Below are 21,199 nucleotides of genomic sequence, written 5' to 3'. Positions count from 1 at the left end.
CATTTATAAATATATAAATAACAATATACAAAAACATATATTTACATATGTGTATACATATATATACAAATATACATAAACACATACTTATATATACATATATATATATTTAGTATGAATAACATGTAAAATATTTCAGCACCTAATTTCCTAGTAGTTGATAGTGTTAGTACATCCACTGACTGTAGAATTACCTGTGAAACGTTTTCACACAGCCAGAAAACTGCTTGTTGTTGCAACCAAATCCTGTGGGATTCTGTGAGAGTAGGGAGTAACAAGATGGCGGCCAGTGACTTCAGTTTTTCGGCAAAATCAGCACTCCAGTGTATTGTATAGCTCAGTGGGTTAAACGCCGAACAACGTCATCCTTTTATAGCAGGATAGCCTAACACTCTTGAATACACAAAACAGAAAAAAAAATATAATTTTAAACCACTTTTCTGATGCCAAAAGGAGCTTTTTTTTTTTGCAATTGAAGCCCTCAAAAACAGTTGCGCCGTGTATTGAAGATGAAGTTGCAACTGAACCGGCATCGTTTTCTCGTTAATAAAGAACAGTTTGGTTTAAAGAAACACTCCTCTTTATCAGACACACCTGCTCCATCCTACCATCACTGGTGAACAACACACCAAGATACTTAAAGTCCTCTTTTTTTCAAGCGGAGACTGACCCCTAACACTGGGCTACAACCCGTGCAATAATCCTGAAGTAGTGACTTCTGCTGCTATCACCACCTGAACATATGTCAGTACACGTGTATGTATGTATGTACAAATGTATGCACGTATCTATATGCACATATATACGTGTAGGTACGTATGTATGTAAGCGCACAGGTATATGTATGTATATAAGTAGGCATATATGTCTATATATATTATATATATATATTTCTTTTGTATTCTTTTGATCCATTGTATATATGAAGATTCACTGTATATAACTGAATGCACCTTTCCTACTCTGCACCTTCTTGTATGAGCCGATGTGACGAGTGAATTTCTCCATTGTGAGATCAATAAAGACTATCTTATCTTATCTTATCTTAACCCGGAGAACATAGTCCACTGAACAGAACCTCTTTATGAATATCCCCCATAAAGGAGAGAGTCCGGCGCCTTCTTTTGGCTTCCAGAGCTCAAGCTGTGCACGGATAGAGGCGAGTCCAACTATTTCTAGCTGGTACCGCTCAGCCTCGCGCGGCAGTAAGGTGACATTCCACGTCCCTAAAGCCAGATTATGCTGCCAGGAATTAGCACACCGAGGCGCCTGCATCGCACCCCATCCCCATGTTCCTCCATGCAGGCGGTGGGCCCACATAGGGGGGACATCCTGTAGCTTCTTCAGGCCCCGGGAGCCAAAGCTCAACCCCCAGATGCTCACTAGTGATCATTTAGTCGGTCAATTCGATTCTTTTTATCTACATGGAGCCAATTCAACACGTTATCTTGAGGCACTTTACATGCACTCGCCTTTTTCTTTTTTCTTTGTGTTTTTATAATTTCTTTTTTTTTTTTTGTAGGTACAGAAAATGACAGTGTTTGTAACTACTTTCCCCTGCACTGTTTACATAGTTTTACATTGTTTACATTTCAATTGTTTACATAAACCGCTGCTGCATCTTTATCCTGAAATTTACTGCAATTTACTGCGATCTTTCAAGCTGTATGCAAACGAAATTTCGTTCTGTACGCACACTTTGTGCATACAAGATGACAATGAAGTTGTTTAAGTCTACAAACCAGGGCCGCCTGAGAAGCTGTGACGATCGTTGGCAGGTTTAGCACAGAGAAGAGAAGCGAAGCGCGTTTAGTTTTATTGCATGTTTTCAAAAGATCTTTGAATTTTTTTTGGACGTTTTTAATCTATTTTCACAAGTTTATCCTAACAAAATCCCAACATTTTCCTGGATCACTCCCTCCTCGCTTTGCCTGATTTGCCTTTTTTTTTTCTTCTTTGTGTTTTTATAATTTCTCGTTTTTTTTAGTTTTTTTTTTTGTAGGAACAAAAATTGACAGAAGTGTTTGTAACTACAAACCAGGGCCGCCTGAGAAACTGTGACGATCGTTGGCAGGTTTAGCACAGAGAAGCAATCTTTGAATTTTTGGACGTTTTTAATCTATTTTCACAAGTTTATCCTAACAAAATTGTAACCAGTTTCCTGGATCACCCCCTCCTCGCTTTGCCTGATTTGCTAAAAAAAAAAGACCCTTGAAACAAGAACCTTGTAATCGGTTTTAGACTTTTTTTTGTTGTTGTTGGGTTTAGACCAGGTCTTCCTAATTCTGGGGCGAGGGAGGCAGGAGAGGAAGCAATAGGAGACAGGAGGGTGGGGCGGGTGTGAGTGGCTGCAGGGGGGGGGGGGGGGGGGGGGGTCAGATGAGACAGAGGGTTTAAGATCCAGTCCATCCATCCTTCAGTACTCCCCTGACTCGGAGGGGGCCGGAGGACAAAGTGATCATTGTTTCCCAGTTGACGAAGACTTTTCCACTTCAGTCGAGGTAACGGGACGTCTTCAATTCTTATTTTACCTGTTCTTTACAACAAAGATGATTGCGCAGATAAAAAGTGCTTCAATTAGATTTAGCATTTGTTTGAAATGCATTCCTTGGTGGAATTCTGTAAATTTTCTGTTCATTTTGTCTTGTTTTGACCACAAGTGTAATTGTCATCATCCATAAAGGGACTTTAAAGGCACTTTATTGCTCCTGACCTGTGAATGAGCTGAAATACTGCCTTAAACTTTGCTTGCCTGGCGTCCCATTTGAGCACAGTGCTTTATAATTTCCTTGGATTGTTTTCATGGCAGACCATTTCCAAGCTGGCCCCACACGCTGGCCTAAAGGGGTGAAATACCCCGTGACCCCCGAGTGTCCTCCCACATGAGGGGAAAAAAAGGGAAATAAAGCAAGAGCTGAGGAGGAGAGATCGTTTTGTTGTTGCTCCAAGATAAGGGGATATTACAGCTTGTGGAAAGGAGCTTATAGCAGAGGACAGACATGATTCAGTGGGGAAGAGGCGAAGTGCTTCTCTCTGGTGGAGATGAGCTTTCAGCCTTCCAGGGAGAACGTCGGCTGCAAATCGCAGGGAGGGGAAGGTCATCGCGTCTGAGAGAGGATGATGTGTGTGTTTACCAGGAGAAATTATACAAAACTAACAAGAGCGGAGCCCGCAGGGGGAAACTACGCCTCACCACCTCAAAAGTTTTATTCATATAATTAATATGAAGAAGTAGGCTTATCGGTTACAATATATATATATATATATATATATATATATATATATATATATATATATATATATATATATATATATATATATATATATATATATATATATATATATATATATATGTATATGTACATATATATAAATACATATTCATACATCTCGCCCATTGTCAGCTGGACATAGGCACCAGCAGCTCGCGACCCAGTAGGGATAAGCGTGTTAGAAAGTGGATGGATGTGTATGTATGTATATATATATATATATATATATATATATATATATATATATATATATATATATATATATATATATATATATATATATAAATATATGTGTGTGTGTGTGTGTGTGTGTGTGTGTGGTAAATGAAGTTTCAGTGATAAAGATTATCCTGTCTGTCTGTCTGTCTGTCTGTCTGTGTGACAGATGCAGTGCAGCTGTAACTCCTCTGTCGGGCACCTTTCATCACCTTTCTGGAGCCGAGGTATGATTGTGTGTGTTTGTGTTGATTTTCATTTCGTTCATTTCCATATTTGTTGGTTGACATTTGCGTGGGAGGACTTTTGTATGTATACATATATATGTGAAAAAAAAAAAAAAAAAAAGTAGCTCTTATGAATTCCCCTCTCTGCATTTTAATGCGATAACATACAAATTAGATTATACGTGTATAAACATGACAACCTGCATCGATAGGAAGTTTAGGCACCGGCTCACATAAAATCTCACAGCTGAAGTTAGGAGAAATGCATTAATGCAGTTATATTGGATGTGCAAAATCTTAAATTCATTTTTATCAATTGTCCTTTTTTTTGTTTTTGAACAGGAGAGTAAAACTGCAGATGTTTTTTGGACTCACAAAAGTTGTCCTGGAGCTTTTGAAAAAAATTTGTGTTACAGTCCTACTTTTTGCATAAATGATTACCTATAGATTATAAAATTTTTCTGATAGTAACACTTTTTAAAAATAGCTGTAAAGGATGTATTGATCATTATTCTTTTGTCTCATATACTTATATAACTATATATGTCTGTGCCTCTAAGCCTTTTGCTGATACTGAATCTCATTCTAGTGCTTGTAGTTTGCTTGGAAGCACAGATTTCCTCACTAAATATCGGATGAATTAACTAACGCCAGACGTATCATTTCTGACACATTTCTGATACCTCGATACGGCCGCTTTAATTCCCATAAAGAGGGAATACTTTGTTAAGAGCATTTCATACATTCATTGCAAAAAGGCAAAATGCATGGGAGCAAAAATAATTAGTGTTGTAAAAATGGCAAAAGTAAAAATAAATGTTTAGATCTGCCACGTTTTGCAATGTATACATATTTTATATTTTTGCATGTAATAATTGCATGACTTTAAAATCCGAATTTTCCAAATATCAAAGGAAAAATAGGCAAATATATATATATATATATATATATATATATATATATATATATATATATATATTTTTTTTTTTTTTTTTTGTGTTTTTTTTGTTGTTTTTTTGGGTGTTTAGATGAAAAACGTTCAGTCTTGAAAAGTCTGGCAATTTTCCAGCAATTATTTTTCAAATGAGGTTTTAAAAACATAACCCTTTACCCATAATTATAATTTTTTAGTACTTCTGAGACCTCTAAACATTACATATGACAATAAATGTATTTTCACATATTGTCTATAAAATAACAAAATGCATAGAAAAAGATTTGTAGTAGCAGTTCTGAAAGTTGTCAAAAAAGATATTTGTGAGATGTATTTTCAAAATTCATGCAAAATGTAGAGATTTGCTTATTATAATCATGTGATCACATAAGTCTAATAGATGAAATTTATAAACCCCCTATTTATACAGTTTAGTTTTTAAATAACATAATTTTCTGACTGATGGGTTTAAAAATTTTAAATTTATTTTTGGGAAGTGGGTCATCTGGATGCTTTACCCCAAAGTAACTATTCAGGAAATTTGTGTTCATCTTTGTTTTTGTTATTCTTGCTTTTTTTCTGATCAGGGCTTAAAAGAAATGCTTCTGAAAACTGGTTTCATTCTCTATTTAAATTATTAATCAGTAATTAAAGTGATCATATCTATTTGGTGGCTCTGCTGCTACTCCTTTGACAAATATGAAAGTGCAGAAGCTGCACGTTGCTGCTGAGCCGCACTGAGTCAGCCCAGGGTTGCATGAGGCCCCTGTGCAGAATTTCGTTTTGGGGCCCCTCCTGCAGTTATTGTACCGGTCAACATAGCGCCACGGACATTTCTCTTATTTTGTCCATGCCTGATCCTTTTTGCAGTCTGCATTTATCAGCTTGTTTTGTAAATAAGTGCTGAGCCAACAAGGGCTTAAACCGATCATATCACAGAATGTCATCTGGCATTACTTATTGCATAAAAAAACCCTCTAATTAAGGGCTTAATTTACATTTTTTTTTAAATTTCAGCTGTTAATTAGTTCATTTTTGTTGTAATTTTAGAAGGTTCAGGTACTAAATGCTTGACACAGGATGAAAACATTCAAATGGGACAGTCCTTAATTTCCTCCTAATGCTTTGCAGAAGTATTCACACACCCTGAACTCTTTTCAAAGGGTGTGAAAAGAGTTCAAAACTGCAGAGACGCTCAGGACAAACATCCCAGTCGTGTTTTTGGACTGTGGGTGGAAGGCTGGAGTACCCAGAGATGCACAGGGAGAACACACAAACTTAAAGACACCAAGGATTCAAACACAGGCCCTTCTTGCTGCAAGGCAACAGCGCCAGCCACTGCTCTGTCGAGCAGCGCGGTTTAAAATATATTTTGGAAATAAATCCTGAAAAGAATGGTGTGTATTTGTCTTGTGCTCCCATTAATTCAATACGTGGTAAAACCAGCTTCTCTACCAGCTTGTTTCATTTAGTGAGTACTTTTTTTACTCATAGTCACAGATTCTGCGTTGAATTTAGGTCTGGACTTTGACTAGGCCATGGTAACGCAAGCATGTTTTTATTTAAACCACTTCATTGTAGCTCTGGCTGTGTGTTTGGGGCTTTTGTCCTGGTGGAAGGAGAACCTCCACCCCAGTCTCAAGTCTTTAGCAAACTCAGAACGGTGCTCAGCGAGATGCTGGTGTTGCTTTAATTAACCCGACGTGAACTTCTCCAAAATGTTCCCTCCAACTGGTCCTCGGTCTCCATGACGCCGACCATTGTTCTCTACAAAACCTTTAAGGTATTCACCGACCAGCGGTTATCATGTTGATTAAATCACACAAAGATAGACATTAAATGGCTTCTGAATGCAGTAGGTTGTGCAGGATTATGTTTATGGATATCAGGGTAGAAAGAGAGCCAGATACAAACAGGTTTTTATTTATAAAACACTTTGTCAGTCTGATATGTCCAAACTTATTGGCACATGGGCCAAAATTGTCAAGTCAGCGGTACTTGACGGCCAAAAAGTCATGATGTCAATTTTTTGTTTGCTCTAAATAAAATGATAATTTTAAATAAACAAATCCATAAGGTTTTCTGTAGGAAATGACTGTGTAAGTCATTGTAGATCCACAGATAAAAAGGGGTTTTGCTTATTTGTTTGTAATAAAGGATGGTCATTCACTTTGCATATTTATTTTTAATGATTTAATTTGGCTCGTTCAATATTAACAAATATTATTAATAATAATTAACTGAACTCTCTTTGGTCTAGCACTGTAAGAACAGGATTTTGGTCAGCTGTTCTTTGAAAACGCTTGCTGTATTTAGCCAATTTTAATAATTGAATTCAAAGCATTTTTTAATGCACCAAACTCTGCATTGAGTAATAAAATGTCATGGCTCCTTTTTTATTACGCATTTAAAGAGAATGTTTAAATGTTTTGCACTAATTTAAAGAAGTTCCATCTGCATCAGCCACATGTGCTTGCGGATCAAATCTTTCTTCAAATGTGTCGGGGAGGGCCATCCAAAATGAGTACAGGGGCCACAAATGGCCCCTGGGCATGCCTGATCTATTGTAAAGTAAAACTTTAACAGTTTTACCAAGAAGGTTGGTCAAATATGCAGCTTTAACGTTGTATTCCATTTGCCTCAGAAATTGAAATTAGGAGCTGGGAATGGGGTGAACCCGAGAAAACATCGTTCCTGTTGGCACAGAAATAAAAACATAAAAACAAAAAGTTGGGATTCCAATATGGCAACAGCCAGGAAACGTGTTGTTTTGTTGTTTTGCTCTTATAAACAGCAGTTAAAGCTGCACTTTCCACGTGCAAAGACCATTTTTAATTTGTTCGGTTCAGAGTTGCAGCTGCTACATGTAACATTGATTTTAGATGCACTCTTGCAGCTGTGTCTTGTAACAATAAACATGTTTCATCGTGGCTTAATGTTGTTGATGTAAGGAGCTGCCATATTGCATCCAACAATCGGCCTTAAAAAAGTCTGACTTTAACGGCCGCTACAGTTCATTTTCCCAGTTCCGACTGCAAATGAAATGCAACATAAATACGACCTTTAAACCTTGTTGATGACTGCAAAAATTCATTCGGACGTGATTGTCTCTATATTAGTGGTAGATATTTGTGCCTGCTTGTATTATTTTGTCAGGATTGGGAAAATTCCTTAAAAAAAAAAAAAGACAACTTGTGCAAGAAGTTATGGTTTTCATGCACGTTGTATCATTATTTTTTACTGTGAAACAGGAAAGGTCCAATAATTAATTTAAAAGTCCCAAATTAATATGTCACCCTTGTCCGCAATCAGCACATTTGTACACAACTGTATTCTCTTTACCTTCAGAACTAAACTAAGTGATGAACATGATGTCATATTCTCACCGTCTGGCAGCAGAAAAGGAAGACAGAGCACGACAGGAGGCCGAATGAGGGCTGTTGCACTGGATTGCAACAGATTTCCAAAGTTTGACAGAAAATGTTGACTAATGAGTGTAACAGGTGGAGATAGAAAACAAAATATTCTGCAGAGAGCTTTCAAAATCACTAAATCATGGGAAAATAAAATGTGATCATTAACTTTTTTTCTCAGAAAAAAAACAGACATCAAAATCTATTATAGATGGGTTTTTTTTTATTGCCTTCATTATAGCGACCAAACATCTGCTGAACGTGACAAATGCACAAAATCTTTTCATTACAGAATCTATATTTATCAAAATAAATATGAAGATAAGCTGGAACTAAAATATACAAATTATTTCAACATAAAAACGCATCCAACAGAACAGGAGAAATGTGTGATTTCTATTTATATTTGTAGCAAAATCTGTAAAATCAACAATGGATGAGACTTCTGACGTGTCACAGGAAGACGTGTCACAGATCAGAGGTCAAAACGATAAACTAATCATCATGAAGATTTTTGATGAAGAGATTCATATTTCAACTCTGCCGCCGTCTTTTAAAAGGACATCTGTGAAAGTATTCATCCATCCATCCATCCATCCATCCATCCATCCATCCATCCATCCATCCATCCATCCATCCTCTTCTCCTTATCCGGGGTCGGGTCGCGGGGGTAGCAACTTCAGTAGGGAGGCCCAGACGTCCCTCTCCCCAGCCACTTGGGCCAGCTCCTCAGGAGGAATCCCAAGGTGTTCCCAGGCCAGCCGGGAGACATAGTCCCTCCAGCGTGTCCTGGGTCTTCCCCTGGGTCTCCTCCCGGTGGGACGTGCCCGGAACACCTCACCAGGGAGGCGTCCAGGAGGCATCCTGACCAGATGCCCGAGCCACCTCAACTGGCTCCTCTCGACGTGGAGGAGCAGCAGCTCTACTCTGAGCCCTCCCCGGATGACTGAGCTCCTCACCCTATCTCTAAGGGAGTGCCCAGACACACTACGGAGAAAACTCATTTCAGCCGCTTGTATCCGGGATCTCGTTCTTTCGGTCACGACCCAAAGCTCGTGACCATAGATGAGGGTAGGAACGTAGATCGACCGGTAAATCGAGAGCTTCGCCTTTTGGCTCAGCTCTGTCTTCACCACAACGGATCGGTACAGCGCCCGGTTCACAGCAGACGCTGCACCAATCCGCCTGTCGATCTCCCGCTCCATCTTCCCCTCATTCGTGAACAAGACCCCAAGATACTTGAACTCCTCCACTAGGGGCAGCACATCCTCCCCAACCCGGAGAAGGCACTCTACCCTTTTCCGGCTCAAGACCATGGTCTCGGATTTGGAGGCACTGATCCTCATCCCGGCCGCTTCGCACTCGGCTGCGAACCGCTCCAGTGAGAGCTGTAGATCACGCCCTGATGAAGCCAATAGGACCACGTCATCCGCGAATAGCAGAGACGCAATCCTAAGGCCACCAAAACGGATCCCCTCAACACCTTGGCTGCGCCTAGAAATTCTGTCCATAAAAGTTATGAACAGAATTGGTGACAAAGGGCAACCTTGGCGGAGTCCAACTCTCACTAGAAACGAGTCCGACTTACTGCCGGCAATGCGGACCAGACTCTGACACCGGTCGTACAGAGACCTGACAGCCCTTATTAAAGGGTCCGGTACTCCATACTCCCGGAGTACCCCCCACAGGATCCCTCGGGGGACACGGTCGAATGCCTTCTCCAGATCCACAAAGCACATGTAGACTGGTTGGGCAAACTCCCATGCCCCCTCAAGAATCCTGCTGAGGGTGTAGAGCTGGTCCAGTGTTCCACGGCCAGGACGAAAACCACACTGCTCTTCCTGAATCCGAGATTCGACTATCCGACGGACCCTCCTTTCCAGAACCCCTGAATAGACCTTACCAGGGAGGCTTAAGAGTGTGATTCCTCTGTAGTTGGAACACACCCTCCGGTCCCCCTTTTTAAATAGGGGGACCACCACCCCAGTCTGCCAATCCTTGGGAACTGCCCCCGATGTCCACGTGATGCTGCAGAGCCGCGTTAACCAACACAGCCCCACAACATCCAGAGCCTTAAGGTACTCAGGGCGAATCTCATCCACCCCCGGGGCCTTGCCACCGAGGAGCTTTTTAACAACCTTGGCAACCTCAGCACCAGAGATGGGAGAACCCGACCCAGAGTCCTCAGGCTCTGCCTCCGCAATGGAAGACGTGCACTGCAAAAACGGAACTAGAAATAAGTAAAATATTCTTTAAAATTAATGTATTTGTCCTTGATTTGAGCAGGTAAATAAGATGATTTGCCAATGGAATAAGATGTTTGCACATAAAATAGGAACAATTCATCTCAATCATCTTATTTCAAGTGCAGGATATCTAAATATCTTATTTCAGGGGTCAAAATACTCATTCCATTGGCAGACAATTTTATTTACCTGCTCAAATTAAGGATAAATACATTAACTTTAAGAACAATTTACTTATTTTTAGATCCGTTTTTGCAGTGTGTTGGTGGGATTGAGGAGGTCTTCGAAGTATTCTGCCCACCGATGCACGGCATCCCGAGTCGAGGTCAGCAGCACACCATCCCCACTGTAAACAGTGTTGGTACCGCACTGCTTCCCCATCCTGAGACGCCGGAGGAAAGTATATCATACAAAAAGCCAGCAAGAGCAACAAAACTACTTCCGATCAAACAACTAGCTCCGATCCTTCATCTTTAATGTGATTATTTTTAAGCCCAGTCACAGTAAAGAGCTTAGAGAGTGCAGCCATATTCAAAGTCCTCTTTAATGAGACAGAAAGTTAACATTTGCAGGTAAAAACAGCTGCTTTGTGTCATCGACTGGAACCGAAGTAGCGTGTACAGCCGGTATTTGTAACACGGTTTTTTAATGAGGAGTTAAGCTCCTGAACTGAAACACCTGGAAGGAGATAAACCTAAAACAACAACTGAGAAGGGCTCAGAGGAGTTTCAATGCGTCTTTCCCCCCCCCCCCCCCCCCAGATGAAGGACCGTGAAATTTGAGCTCACGAGAGAGCAGAGCTTTCTGAATACAAACAAGAATTATTTATTGTACAGGGCAACTTAACTAAAATCCTATAATCCATAAACAGAAAAACCATCAGTGGGGAAAAAAAAAAAACGTGTTGAACTCAGATTTAGGGATCTGGGACGATGATAAATGCAGCTCAAGGGTATTGCCTCGTCTTTTTAATAAGAATCAGATAGCACGTTTACAGGAGAACAAACGCTGCTTATCGTTGTTCCTATCGGGCTGGAAACGGGTTTGTGCCAGATCAGTTTACACAGTGTTGGAATGGAACAGCTTTAGATGTAGGTAATGCTTGAATTTTTCATTAAAACGGTGGAAATGATGGATAACAAAGGTGTTAAAGGCCTTTATTATTAACCCCACGGTCCATGTTTTAATGCAACTGGTTGTCAGGCTCAGTCAAACACCTCCCGACGTTCTCAGAGGAAAGTTCTTAGTATTTGTGAAACACATTTGAATGAGAATGATTTATTTCGATATGCCAGCTGTGTCTCAGAAGGTCTGAATTAGGACTGGACGATATATAGGAAAAAAAGCAGATCGATAAAACAGAAATGATATTGATTGATATTGATAATTATCAACAAATTAAAAACATATTTTAAGTGCAGCCCTGGCCATTTTTGCTGTTGCTTCCTGACATATTTTTTAGATACAGAACACACAAACACTGAATTCAAACTCGACCCTTTATTCAACCAACTTTTTACCAAAACTGCAATTATTTAAAAAAATTAAAAAGAATGCGTGCTCTCTGAACTCTTTGAAGTGGGCGGAGCTTGGTAATGGATCTGCGTTTGTGATTGGTTGGGAGGACGTAATGACTGTAGTATTAACCTATATGGCTAGAACCTAAATGGAAGGAAAACTTTATGCTATTGAACTTTTTATTTACCTTTTTTCTATCATCGATATACGTCTATCGATCAATATATTGTTATTGAATTATCGTCCAGCCCTAGTGAGAATGAGTTGCTTGTGTCTTTGTGTCACGAGGGGAACTGTGGAGTGATATAAAGTGAAGGTGAAGGTGGTGCAGCAAGACTGTGGTGAGGTGTGAGGTAGGAGTGACAAAGGGCTTCACTGTGGCGGTGCGATCACATCAGGGATCAGCTGTAGACTCCATCATGTTTGGGTTGTTTATAGGCGGGTTTGAATGATAAGGTCAGGCAGGACTTTACATGGTGTATCATATGCTGGTGATATTATGATATAGTGAATGTAGGTAGGAGGTGGAGGAGCTATCAGCAGCTGCGAAAACTCACCAACAGACTGACAAAAAAAAAAAGTGCAAAAACAGCAGGTGTGTAAACACTTATTGTGTTTGTTGGGAGCATTGATGGTTATAAAGTCTAAAGGTGCGTTCACAATTAGCGCGAATGTGTCAGGCTGAGTGAAAGAGTTGCATGATATCCCTATGCACAGGTGCCACATGGGAGCTACGCGAGGCCACAGAGGCCATTATAGCGACGGAAAACACATGATTTTACCGATCAAAGCGATGCCAGAGCGACACGAAACCTGTGATGGATGCCAAGCGACAGTTGTTGGGGTTGGAAAAGCAGCTTTTGTGTCTTGTCGCACTGCGACAAACAATCACACTGCAAAAAGGGAACTAAAAACAAGTAACATTTTATTGATATTAGTATATTTTTCCTTGATTTGAGCAGCTGAATAAGACTATTTGCCAATGGGTATTTTTACCCCTAAAATAAGATACTTAGATATCCTGCACTTGAAATAAGATGATGGAGATGAATTGTTCTTATTTTAAGTGCAACAATCTTGTTTACTTGCTCAAATCAAGGAAAAATACAAAAATTTCAAGAAAATATTATTTACTTGAGTTCCCTTTTTGCAGTGCAGGAACTGAATGTGGCTGTGACGTGGGAAGAAGGACTTTGTCGCGCTAATGTGAACACACCTTAACAGCAGCTGGGAGGAAGGATCTGTGATGACGCTCCTTTGTGCATCTAGGATGCAGCTGTCTGTCTGTGAAGGAGCTCTCCGTCTCTGTAGCAGCTTAATGCATCGGCTGGGAGACATTGCCCCTGTAATAATCCTTGAGTCTTTGGTTTTAGTTTTCATTCTTCTTGCTTTTTTTTTTAGTATTTCCCTAATTGTTCCGTATGTTCAATAGTTCTTGCCATATTCTGTTGTTAGTTTTGGCCATTGAGGTTTGCCATATTTACACTTTTTTCCTATTGTCAGGTGTTTAGCTTCCTTAGTTTCCTGTGTATTTCTGTGTGTTGCCATTTAGTTCATGTCATAGTTTTCCTATTGTCATTGTTGGAATCTGAAGTCAGACTCTTTGTTTTTACCCTTAAACTCGGCAAAATAAAGATTCTGATTCTCCTGTATAGGATTGGGTCTGTTTGTTTCTTCCATGCATTCCTCCCTGTCTGCACTGCTTTGTCATTCTCCCTCTGCCAGAGCCAGCAGTTCATTAGCTGATCCTATGCACTGCTGTCTCCTCATTTTGCCCATAGCTTGCACCTGTTTTCTCTGTTATTTAAGCTTTCAGTTTGCCACTGGGTTATTCTGTTTACCTCCTCTGTAAGTTGCTGTTTATTGATTACAGACCTTTAAGTTTATCATGTTGCTTTTAAGCCTGTCTCTGCACGTTGGTCCCAAATCACAATCAATGACAGTCCCACGGTGATGTTCTTTTTTTTTTTTTTTTTACCACCGTCCTTCTGTCTCCCCACATCTGCGCCAGGTTGAAGTGGCATCCAAATTGTGAGCTGGCCTTCCCTAAATTAAATGTTTTCTTACAGCATTAGATAAGCTGCTGCAACAAACTTCACTATAGAAGATGGGTAATGCCACCACAGGTCTTTGGCTAAGTTCAAATAATGGCTCTGCCCATATCTGTTGTTGAGTAAGATGCTGCTGGATGTTTGTGGTCCTACCTACTGTGATGTGACGGGGAAAAAATATGAAAAATGGCTAATAAAATCAAAATTTGTCTTTGAAAATTTCACCCTAAATTCTGCATCAGCTCCAGCTGCCGGACGACCAATGGAAAGTATTTCCATGTGATTAAATAGCTTTCTTTCAACATTGAGCAATTTTGTTTGTCCAACTTTAGGCATTTAGATCCAATGCAATTTATCACGGTTGATTGAACTTATATAAACTTATATAAAAGGTGTGGGTCAATATGAGTTGGTTTAACTTGTTTCATATGGTTGGGAATGACTAAATGTATAAATATCGGACCCACTTATTTGACAGCAGTAACAGATAGACCAGTATATTGAGTTGAGCCAATCCATGTAAAATAAGTTGGCCAAACACAATTGATTGATGGTGGAAAAAAAAAAAAATCAATAAAATGGAAATACTTTCCATGATTCTGTCAAGGTCATTCAAAGAATACAATTTCAGTATTAACACTACAATTTGCTCCCCGGGCGCCGCACATGGCAGCCCACTGCTCCCCCAGGGGATGGGTTAAGATGCAGAGAACAAATTTTGTTGTAAGTCCTAAAGACAATAAAGATGATATTACTATTACATTACTATTACTAAATACAAAGCTAAGTGAAAATGAGCACAAGAATAAACTAGAAAGCTAAAAGTAAAGAAATGCATTAGTGAAGTGAACCCACATACTAGAAAACAGCAGAATATGGCAAGACATACGGCATCATAAATGGGAAGAAAAACATCAATCTAAATGAAAACCATAACTAAACGCCTCAAACTCGTGACACAGACGTAAAAGCACAAAAGAGTAAAACAGTTCTACTTCTCTGTGTTCTCTTGAGCCTTCCTGTTATCATCAGAAAGTCTGGCTCTCTCACCCTCACAAAGCTTAAACTAATGGTACGTATGTCCTGCTAGGTCATAGAAAATGTTTTCCTTTTGTAGAACTTTTTACACCGTTGGCATCATTTCGTAGCTCACTTTCAAACCAGTCCTTTTTAGCAGAGCATGACAGCACATGGTGCAGAGAGCCTTTTTTTTTTTACGACTTAAGGATTCACAGAGCACAGTTAAGAGGTAAACAAAGACAATCTGGGGAAAAGCAGCCAGACTCCATAAAATAAACTCTGAAGGACTCACAGGGAACTTGAGGAACTAAAATTTAAAGACCCTTTAGACACTGAAATTAAGTCTGGCTCTTTGGGATGGTAACAGAAAGATCTGATTGATGAGTCCGACCGAGCTTTTGACTGTTTTTTTATAGTTTCACATTTTATGTCTCCACCCTCAACTTCACCCACCCACCCCCAGCAGTGCTGTTCCCTGACTGGGCCTACAAACCTGCCTGGTCTCCCGGCTCCAGACAAGTCCAACTGTGGCACTTCCTGTTGGAGCTGCTGGGCCGCGGTGAGGGCGGAGCCATCGGATGGGGAGGAGAGTGGGGCGAGTTTGTCATCAGGGACCCGGAGAGGCTGGCCAGGCTGTGGGGGGAGAGGAAGGGCAAACCACACATGAACTACGACAAGCTGAGCCGGGCGCTCAGGTAAAGTCCTTTAACGCGCAATACTCCTCTGCATTTGAAGATGTACCATTCATCTCTGTGCTGATTCTGCCTCAAGCTGCTTGCTTTCAATAATAAACAACAAAAAAAAAGATACAAAAATTCTACTTGGCAGTGTTCGTATTAAAGTCCCCACAGACGCAGCACATGGCGTCTGTGAGAAAACAAGCATCCAGAGTGGCCTGGAGCGACTGGAGTGCACGCGTCAGCATTTCAGTCTCTCACAGAGACACGTTGTGCTTTCAGATACTACTACAACAAACGCATCCTGCACAAGACCAAAGGGAAGAGGTTCACCTACAAGTTCAACTTCAGCAAACTCATCCTCGTCAACTATCCGGGATACCTGCCTCCGTCCAGCCACCAGGTCATTATCTACTCTTCACCGCCGCTCAGGGGGTTTCACAAAGCTTATTACCGCCGTCTTACACAATACAGTGCGGCAAATTTGTCAAAACAGACTGTTTTGACCTAAAGGGCCACTGCACCCTACAGGAGCCTGGGAGTTTATCCTGTAACCAGCAGGTTGATGGTTACAGGACAAAATCAATCAATCAATCAATCAACCAACCAATCAATCAATCAATCAATCAATCAATCAATCAATCAATCAATCAATCAATCAATCAGATAGATAGATAGATAGATAGATAGATAGATAGATAGATAGATAGATAGATAGATAGATAGATAGATAGATAGATAGATAGATAGATAGATAGATAGATAGATAGATAGATAGATAGAAAGATTTTGATTCCCCCTGCACTACTTTCTCTATTTGTTATGCAAATAGGTCTCTTGTGAAAATGGGGCCTTGGATCTCAATGAGAATATCTGTATAATTAAAGTTTACATATATATATATATATATATATATATATATATATATATATATATATATATATATATATATATGATCACAATGTTTAAGATGCATTTATTATCAATCCATGGGTTCCTGCATCACTGGGGTATAAATATGACTTAAAGCAGATGAAGCGGAGGCCCATTGTATCAAAATGGTGAAGACAGGAGAACATATCATGCAAATGTTGCAGATTTGTGAACTATGAAATTGAGGAGATGGCTGAGGAAATACTCTGGAGCTTTTTCTTAGTCAACCAGGACATCCCAATCCTAAATGCTTAATATTGGGATGGTACCCCTGCTTTGGTTACAGCAGGGGTACCACTTCTTATGGTACACATGATATCATGTAAACATCGATTTTTATTGTTGTAAATGTTTTAATGTTTAAAATTTTAATGTTTAAAATGAATGGCTAGCCTTTTCATTTTGTGCATGCCAGATTATTCAGAAGAAATAAAAGCTTTTGGCAGGTCTTTAAGAGGAGTGCCACTGAGGGTAGAGCAGAGAGAGAGAGCAGTAAAAAGCTTAAATGCTTCCAAGAAAAACGTTTGCCTCAAATTTAGAGTTTTATAGTCTGGATTCCTGCAATTGTATTAAATTTTTTAATACTGCGACTCACTGAAGAAGAGAGGAAGCAGGTTAAAGGCTCCAGACAGGTTAATTATTTTTTATAAATTCTGCAATAGTAAGTATTATTAAGGGGACATTTTGCTGCATAGGCATGGACAAATGTTCTCTTTTTAGTTAGAAAATTAATTACAGTTTTGAATTATTGAATTATAATTTTTGATGTCCCATTTTGAGGTTACGACAACACAAGTGATAGAAATCTTTTTGTTGTTTTTCTACCTTAAAGTCATTCTTCCGAAGCCTTTCAAATGCTTTCATCCGCCTCACTCTCAGTTTTTAAAACGTTGGGATGGAGTTCATGAGTTTAATGCAATTTAACCTGCTTTTACATCATTTAAATGAATGCAGACATTTTTAAAAAAAATGACAACTTCTGTTGGTGCTTGTTTTGAATTCAGTGCAAGCAGAGTGTTCCTTTTTTAAACATTTATTGTTTCTTAATGGATTCAATGCTTCCAGTGAGTGACAGGTCTGGACTGCAAGCCTTGCCTGGACTCTTTACTCCACGGACGCAGATGCAACGGGGACTGGAGTTCTCTTGGAATAACCCAGGCGTTCCCTGAATAAGTCCTCATATGGTTGGCAGCATATGTTGCTCCCAAACCGCTATACGTCACGTAGCATTACCGTGACAGCACAGATGTGCACGTTCCACGAGCCATGTGCGCTAATGCTTCTCCATATGACCACAGCTGCCGCTCTTGGAGCAGCGCGCCGATAACAAGTTCAGTGAGCGCTCCCTCTCCTCTTTAGTCTGCAAGACAGTGTGTCTAAATCCTTCAAAAAAAAATTAACTGTTTCACTTTTTTTGGTACAAGATGTTCTCCAAACTCACTACATTGCTGGATTTTGGACAAACCAATCCCTCTGCTGATCATATTAGTTGACTTTTTCCTTGTTTTCTGTTTGAAACTTGTGAAAAAGTTCCAAATGTCCTTTATGGGATGATCCTAATGTTTTTTGTTTTTTTTTGCTGAATGAGATCAGACTGCATTGTGTTGATCGTGTCCGTTTCTTCCATCCCTCCATCCACCCACCCAGCAGATGCTCCACAGGTCCGCTCTACCCTTCCCGTTCCTACCCGCTGAGAGTGGCCTTCCTCTCTGTGGAGGAGCAGGACCACTGATGGACAGAGGTAATACGTAGTGATTAAAAGTCCAGCTGCACTGCAAAAACGCAACTAAAAATAAGTAAAATTTTCTTGAAATTAGTGCATTTGTCCTTGATTTGAGCAGGTAAATAAAATAATCTGCCAATGGAATAAGATTTTTGCACGTAAAATAGGAAGAACTCATCTCCATCACCTTTTTTCAAGTGAATTATATCTAATTATCTTATTATAGGGGTAAAATACTAATTTCATTGGCAGATAATCTTATTTACCTGCTCAAATCAAGGACAAATGCACTCATTTCGAAAAAATATTACTTATTTTTAGTTCTGTTTTTGCAGTGTGATGCTGTTGTTAACGCCTGCAAAAAGACGTGATCTTCATGCCAACACATCTGGAACCAGCTACGGTGGGATTTCCATCTCCAGATTATTGTTTTCTCGTCAGATGTTTTTTCTTATGGTCAGGTGCAACATGAAATGAGGATCTGTTAGTCAAAGGGACAAAGTAGAAAAGTGCGATACAACACAGGTATTAGAAATGGGATTTAAACGGCTGAAATTACAGTTTGATGGTTCTGGACTCCCAGAGCTTCTTTTGGCTCATATTACAAGGGAGCTGCCCTTTAACGGTGTCCTGTTTCTCTATCTGACTGCATTTGAGGCCTAAACTTAGTGACTTTGTGGAAAAATACAGCATCAGTGAAAGCTTTAGATACAATCGCCTCAAATGTCATTTTAATTGTAGGCCTATTTCTATGTGAGAGAAATGTAAAAGGGAATGGCAGTACTGGCTCCTGTAGCGGCTTCACCTGGGAGCGTAAAACAGCACAGCAGGTAAGTTCTGAGAAAGTTTTCAGGTCTTAGCCAATGGTGAAATCTAGAAAGAGAGAGACAGGGTTAAACACTAAAAGAAAGAGTCAAATGTATTATCTAAAGAGGAAAAACATGGAGTTGTTGGCTGCAGTAGCTCAGCCAATGTCCCGCCTCCTGGATGCTGTCACAGCTAAACAGAAAGACAGGTCAGATGTAGCTGGAGAGATCAAAGAGGGCGAACATAAAGTTAAACATTTAAATAACAGCAAAAATGCAAAATTGGTAGCAAAGTAAAGGAAAATGGTCTTTATGTCCTCCAGTAGCCAAAGCCTATAGCAGCATAACTATAGAGATAGCTCAGGGTAACATGAGCCACTCTAACTATAAGCTTTGTCAAAAAGGAAAGTTTTAAGATTAGTCTTAAAAGTAGACGGGGTGTCTGCATTACAGACCAAAACTGGGAGTTGGTTCCACAGGAGAAGAGCCTGATAGCTAAAGGTTCTGCCTCCCATTCTACTTTTAGAGACTCTAGGAACCACCAGCAGACCTGCAGTCTGAGAGCGAAGTGCTCTGTTAGGAACATTCGGGGTAATCAGAGCTCTGATATATGATGGAGCTTGATTATTAAGGGCTTTATATGTGAGAAGGAGAATTTTAAATTCTATTCTTGATTTAACAGGAAGCCAATGAGGGGATGTTAAAATAGGGGAAATATGATCCCTCTTGTTGATTTTCATCAGAACTCTTTCTGCAGCATTTTGGATCAGCTGGAGGCTTTGAACTGCATTTTGTGGACTTCCTGATAGTAAAGAATTACAATAGTCCAGCCTTGAAGTAACAAATGCATGGACTAGTTTTTCAGCATCACCCCTGGGTTATATTTCTAATTTTGGAAATATTCTGGAGGTCAAAAAGGGAATCTCTGGAAACAACTGAAAAAGATTTAAATAAATTTAAATTAAATGAACTAATTTTGATAAGAACATTGGCTAAACGCGCAGTCAGAACTATACCAGAACACTTGCTCTTCATAAAATGGATTTGTTTAAGACGAACCTCTACGGAATATTTCAACAAACACATGTTGGGATGTACGTTTACATTTGTGCAGGATTTTCACTCTGTGTGGATTAGAGAAACTATACAATAGATCCAATGCACTCAGTCTTTGTTTTTGAAATTCATTAAAGACACATTTGTATGATCAGTCCACCATGAATATTTATTGGCGTAGAACTGACTGGGAATGTATGTGAAGTTTTTTCCTTGGCACTGTAGGCTAACACAAAACTAGAACCTTGGCTTTGTTTTTTGCTAATAAATTACTAAACCCATTCACGTTGCTGTTGATATAATCGCTATAATTGTTAATTGTTTCATTTTTTTTATGAGTCATCCATTTGATATCTTATGATAAAGCTTAGGAGAATCATGTCTCTTCTCTGAATAACTTTAAGGGCAGCTCAGTGCTTCACGGCTTGGAAAAACAGTTTTGTCATTGTGACATTGACAGATTAAAATTCTGTATCTGAGCGCCACTCGTCTCGGCGGAGGCTCGTGATTGATGCGGCTTTCCGTGTGCCTTCCTGACAGCTGTTCAGCCTCTGCCCCCTCCCTTCCTGCTCCCGGGCTGCCTCCCCAAACCGCTGCCGGCGCCTCAGGCCCTCCGCGGCCCCTTCCCCTTCATCTCGGCTCCCGCTCGCCTCGGGGTCAGCCAGCGAGAGCCCAGGGGGTCGGGTCTAACAGCAAACGGCGTGCTGCACAGGAGCAGCGCAGACTGGGACGTGAATGCCCACATAGGCTGGAACCTGCCAGGAGGAGGAGAGAAGCAGGAGGACGAGGACAGAGTGGGGAAGGATGCTGACTAAGGACAAAGGATACAAACGAAAGATGTTCTTTAATTAAATGTCTTCTGTTTAATTGTTGTTGTTTTTTTGTCTGTGTTTTGATTTAATGTGGTATAGTTACCTGTGGTTTAAAATGTACACGTTTTTAATAGTTATTGATTTGGACTTTTTTTTAATGGAGCTACTGCTGAATCCTGCTTATTTTATGCAGCAGCAGATTGTGTTTTGGTGAATAAATCCATGCACTTAGGGTGTACATTATTTAACTGTTTGTCTTACCTCTTATCTCCTTGCTTTGAGCTTCGTGTAAAGG

The 21,199-nt window shown here is 40.0% G+C and overlaps 1 protein-coding gene across 1 annotated transcript; it reads left to right on the top strand.

Annotated features, from left to right (window-relative positions):
• Positions 1-2,425: 2,425 nt before the first annotated feature.
• On the top strand, positions 2,426-20,959 carry LOC118556424 (ETS domain-containing transcription factor ERF-like). Its single transcript, XM_036137754.1, has 6 exons — positions 2,426-2,501; positions 3,658-3,715; positions 15,364-15,592; positions 15,857-15,977; positions 18,158-18,248; positions 20,633-20,959. Exons 2-6 carry the CDS (start codon positions 3,658-3,660, stop codon positions 20,905-20,907), a joined length of 774 nt encoding a protein of 257 aa, XP_035993647.1. The 5' UTR covers positions 2,426-2,501; the 3' UTR covers positions 20,908-20,959.
• The last annotated feature ends 240 nt before the right edge of the window (positions 20,960-21,199 follow it).

The sequence above is a fragment of the Fundulus heteroclitus genome, chromosome 6 (assembly GCF_011125445.2).
Source record: "Fundulus heteroclitus isolate FHET01 chromosome 6, MU-UCD_Fhet_4.1, whole genome shotgun sequence".
Lineage (NCBI taxonomy): Eukaryota > Metazoa > Chordata > Actinopteri > Cyprinodontiformes > Fundulidae > Fundulus > Fundulus heteroclitus.
This window is presented reverse-complemented; position numbering and strand designations above follow the sequence as displayed.